The 4,893-nt window shown below is 38.3% G+C and overlaps 1 protein-coding gene across 1 annotated transcript in view; it reads right to left on the reverse strand.

Annotated features, from left to right (window-relative positions):
- Nucleotides 1-1,549: 1,549 nt before the first annotated feature.
- Nucleotides 1,550-4,893, reverse strand: part of IFI44 (interferon induced protein 44) — a 37,570-nt gene continuing 34,226 nt past the window's right edge. Inside the window, 1 exon segment of the mRNA XM_024119945.1 lies at nucleotides 1,550-1,764. Within this exon segment, the coding sequence (XP_023975713.1) occupies nucleotides 1,550-1,764 (215 nt within the window).

Here is a 4,893-nt window from a genome sequence, read left to right on the forward strand (position 1 = left end):
TTTGAAAGCAAAGTTATAAAACAGTAAGAAAACTAACACACTGTCAATTTTATGTTAACTATTATTAACCTTATGCCTATGTAAGATATGCTGTCCACTTCAATACAAGTCTGGAGCACCATGTTCTACCCGATGAATACTTAGGTGATGCTGATGATGATGAAACAAAAATGTCTCCTATGGTTCTTGTCATACGGTTACTAGATTTTCACGTGAAGACACTCACACATACACAGCAGATAAGTTTATTAACTGTACGGCATGATGATCATTTACTCTTCGTTAAGTGGAAGTGGATCATCATAAAGGTCTTCACCCTTGTTGTCTCCACGTTGAGAAGGCTGCGGGGGAGGAGGGGTTGGCCTTGCTATCTCAGCAGCGGCAGAGAGGGAAGAGATGGGGGAGGGGAGGGGCATGGCAGGAGAAGCAGGCGCACTCTGTGTAACTTTATGGAACTACATGGTAATTTCTGTCTGACTTTTGCTTTTTCATTTCTCTTAAACTGTTTCTAGATGGACTCAATCCCCTTACTGTTTTTCTCTTCAGTTTCAGTACCCATTTCATAGAAGGGCCCATCCACGTCGTAAAAGAATGCAAAAGCAGTCTTGAAAAATCAGAACCCTTCCGACGGAATGTCCAATGTCAGTTTGTTTGCTGGCACTGCTTCTTCTACATCTTCTTCCTCATTGTCTGGCACTGGCTCAGAAGCATTCAGTCATCTTCTGTTAATTCCTCTGATGTGGTGTCTATTAGCTCTTGAATTTCTCCAAGATCCATATTTTGAAACCCTTTACTTCCCACCTTTTTTGTCATAGCCACAATCTCTTTCAGGATTTCCTTGACTGGTTCTGTCATAAATCCTGTGAATCCATGCACAACATCTGGACAGAGTTTTCTCCAGCAGGAATTCATTGTTTCGGGCTTGATGGCTTTCACAACTTTTTCTATAATAACAATGGCATCTTCAGTGGAAGGTGTAATCCTTCCAGACTTTCATGATGTTCTCTCCATCAGGGTTCTCTTCCATAGCACTGACAATCCTTTCCATAGCATACTGCACGTGATGAGCCTTAAAGGTCTTTCCAGCCCCCTGATCTGGATGCTGACTTTGAGACGTTGTGTGTGGTGGCAAGGAGACCACTTCAGCAACTTTGATGTTGAACTCATGAGCCTCTGGGTGGCCAGGGGCCTTGTCCAATATCAAAAGAACTTTAAAAGGCAATCCCTTACAGGCAAGGTATTTCCTTCAGGGACAAATCATCGATGGAACCAATCCAGAAAAAGAATTCTCATGGTCCAGGTCTTCTCGATGTACAACCAAGACTGACAGCTGGTGTTTATCTTTTCCCTTCAAGGCTCAGATATTAGCAGCTTTATAGATAAGGGCAGTACTTATCATAAACCCGACCGCCATTTGCACAAGCAGTAGAGTTGGCCTGTCCCTTCCTGCCTTAAATTCTAGTGCTCGCTTTTCTTCCATACAAATAAATGTCTTTTGTGGCATTTTTTTCCCCCAGAATAGGGCACTTTCATCTCATTAAAAACCCATTCAGGAGAATCCTTTCTCCTCAATGATTTTCTTAATGGCGTCTGGGAATTCATCTGCTGCCTCTTGGTCAGCAGAAGCTGGTTCTCCTGTTATCTTGACATTTTTTAAGCCAAACGTCTTCCTAAAATTATCAAACCATCCTTTGCTGGCATTAAATTCTACAGCTTTAGGTCCTTCACCTTCCTTTGGCTTTCGGTTGTCATATAATGATTTCGCTTTTTTAAAAAATCATTTTAGAGTCTGTAGATATGCCTGCACCCACATAAAAGCTGCATTTCAAAACAAGATAAAAAGGTATTTTGCAAAAAGTGCAAGGTTTTCCTGCCTGCTGATGTAGCTGCAGCGATGGCTTCATGATTGTCCTTTTCTTTTTTTACAGTGGTCCTTACGCTGGATTCATTTATCTTAAAATGGCAGGCAACAGCAGCTGCAGACCTCAATCTAGGGTACATACCCAGCAATTCAACTTTTTCTTGTAATATCATGACTTTTCTCTGCTTCTTGGGAGCACTTCCAGACTCACTAGTGGCACTTTGTATGGATCCCATGGTGTTATTCGAGGTTTACGGTATTGCACTAAACATGATGAAAACCATGCAAGAACTGGGAGAGATCACTTTTTACCGTGATATGAAATTTACCAGAGAGGAACTGCACATGCAGAGATGATTAGCATCACTTGGCGTTTTACACAATACTCGCAACACCTGAGCTCACCTAAACAGCAACAGGAGGTGGCTATGAAATTAATATGATAGCATAGTATGTACTGCAGTTAATTTTACACAGTTACAGTTTAATACCGCATCTTTACATTTGTTTACATTTCTCTCTGCTGCAAATGGCACCAAGTATAGTCTGTGTTTTATGAATAAGTTTTGATAAATGTTAACTTTTTATAATACATTTGTGCATATTTGATGGTTGTAAATGATAAAATAGACTAGTATCTATATATATTTCATGCATTCATGACATACTTAACTTTTTCTTCATTTTTTTTTTTTTTGATATTTCTAGACTGCACGGTTTGCGAGTTTTTTCAAATTAGTGCAAGTCTCCCCCCAAATTTCCGGTATGTTTATTGAAAAAGATCTGTGTATCAGTGGACCTGTACAGTTCAAAACTGTGTTGTTCAAGGGTCTACTGTAGTTGTTTTGCTGTTGTTCTCAACTGATTTTCATGAATCAGGTTCACATCCCATCAATCTTCATGTTTTCTAATCATTTCATTTAAACTCCCCAAACATTATTGAACATCTGTTATGTGCAGAAACTGTACTAATTGAACTGCCCACAAAGAGCAGTGTGCCAGGTACATGACCATATAGCTAAATAATTAACATATAGTGTGATAATGCTTGAACAGTATCTACAAAAAGAAAGCAGAATGCAAATAACAGAGAAATCAATTCTTATTTTTTATTTAATTTTATTTATTTTTTTATAGAGCAGGTTCTTATTAGTCATCCATTTTATACATGTTAGTATATATATGTCAATCCCAATCTCCCAATTCATCACACCACCACCACCCCCCGTCACTTTCCCCCCTTGGTGTCCATATGTTTGTTCTCTACATCTGTGTCTCAATTTCTGCCCTGCAAACCGGTTCATCTGTACCATTTTTCTAGGTTCCACATATATGCATTAATACACGATATTTGTTTTTCTCTTTCTGACTTACTTCATTCTGTATGACATTTTCTAGATCCATCCACGTCGCTACAAATGACCCAATTTCGTTCCTTTTTATGGCTGAATAATATTCCATTGTATATATGTACCACATTTTCCTTATCCACTCGTCTGTCAATGGGCATTTAGGTTGCTTCCATGTCCTGGCTATTGTAAATAGTGCTGTAATGAACATCAGGGTGCATGTGTCTTTTTAAATTATGGTTCTCTCAGGGTATATGCCCAGTAGTAGGATTGCTGGGTCATATGGTAGTTCTCTTTTTACTTTTTTGAGGAACCTCCATACTGTTCTCCATAGTGGCTGTATCAATTTACATTCCCACCAACAGTGTAAGAGGGTTCCCTTTCTCCACACCCTCTCCAACATTTGTTGTTTGTACATTTTCTGATGATGCCCATTCCAACCAGTGTGAGGTGAAACCTCATTGTAGTTTTGATTTGCATTTCTCTAATAATTAGTGATGTTGACCAGCTTTTCATGTGCTTCTTGGCTCTCTGTATGTATTCCTTGGAGAAATGTCTATTTAGGTCTTCTGCCCATTTTTGGATTGGGTTGTTTTTTTTTTTAATATTGAGCTGCATGAGCTGGTTATATATTTTTGGAGATTAATCCTTTTTCCATTGCAAACATTTTTGGAGATTAGTCCTTTTTCCTTTTGCAAATATTTTCTCCCATTCTGAGGGTTGTCTTTTTAATTGGTTTGTAGTTTTCTTTGCTGTGCAAAAACTTTTAAGCTTCATTAGGTCCCATTTGTTTATTTTTTTAATTTCCATTACTCTAGGAAGTGGATCAAAAAAGATCTTGCTGTGATTTATGTCAAAGAGTGTTCTTCCTATGTTTTCCTCTAAGAACGTTATAGTGTCCAGTCTTACATTTAGGTCTCTAATCCATTTTGAGTTTATTTTTGTGTATGGTGTTAGGGAGTGTTCTAATTTCATTCTTTTACATGTAGCTGTCCAGTCTTCCCAGCACCACTTATTGAAGAGACTGTCTTTTCTCCATTGTATATCCTTGCCTCTTTTGTCATAGATTAGTTGACCATAGGTGTGTGGGTTTATCTCTGGGCTTTCTATCCTGTTCCATTGATCTATATTTCTGTTTTTGTGACAATACCATATTGTCTTGATTACTGTAGCTTGGTAGTATAGTCTGAAGTCAGGTAGACTGATTCCTCTAGCTCCATTTTTTCCCCTCAAGACTGCTTTGGCTATTCAGGGTCTTTTGTGTCTCCACACAAATTTTAAGATTTTTTTGTTCAGGTCCTGTAAAATATGCCATTGGTAATTTGATAGGGATTGCATTGAATCTGTAGGTTGCTTTGGGTAACATAGTCATTCTCACAACATTGATTCTTCCAATCCAAGAACATGGTATTTCTCTCCATCTGTTTGTATCTTCTTTAATTTCTTTCATCAGTGTGTTATAGTTTTCTGCATACAGGTCTTCTGTCTCCCTAGGTGGGTTTATTCCTAGGTATTTTATTCTTTTTGTTGCAATGGTAAATGGGAGTGTTTCCTTAATTTCTCTTTCAGATTTTTCATCATTAGTGTATAGGAATGCAAGAGATTTCTGTGCATTAATCTTGCATCCTGCAACTTTACCAAATTCAGTGATTAGCTCTAGTAGTTTTCTGGTGGCATCTTTAG

Source organism: Physeter macrocephalus, chromosome 4 (assembly GCF_002837175.3).
Source record: "Physeter macrocephalus isolate SW-GA chromosome 4, ASM283717v5, whole genome shotgun sequence".
NCBI classification, from domain to species: Eukaryota; Metazoa; Chordata; class Mammalia; order Artiodactyla; family Physeteridae; genus Physeter; species Physeter macrocephalus.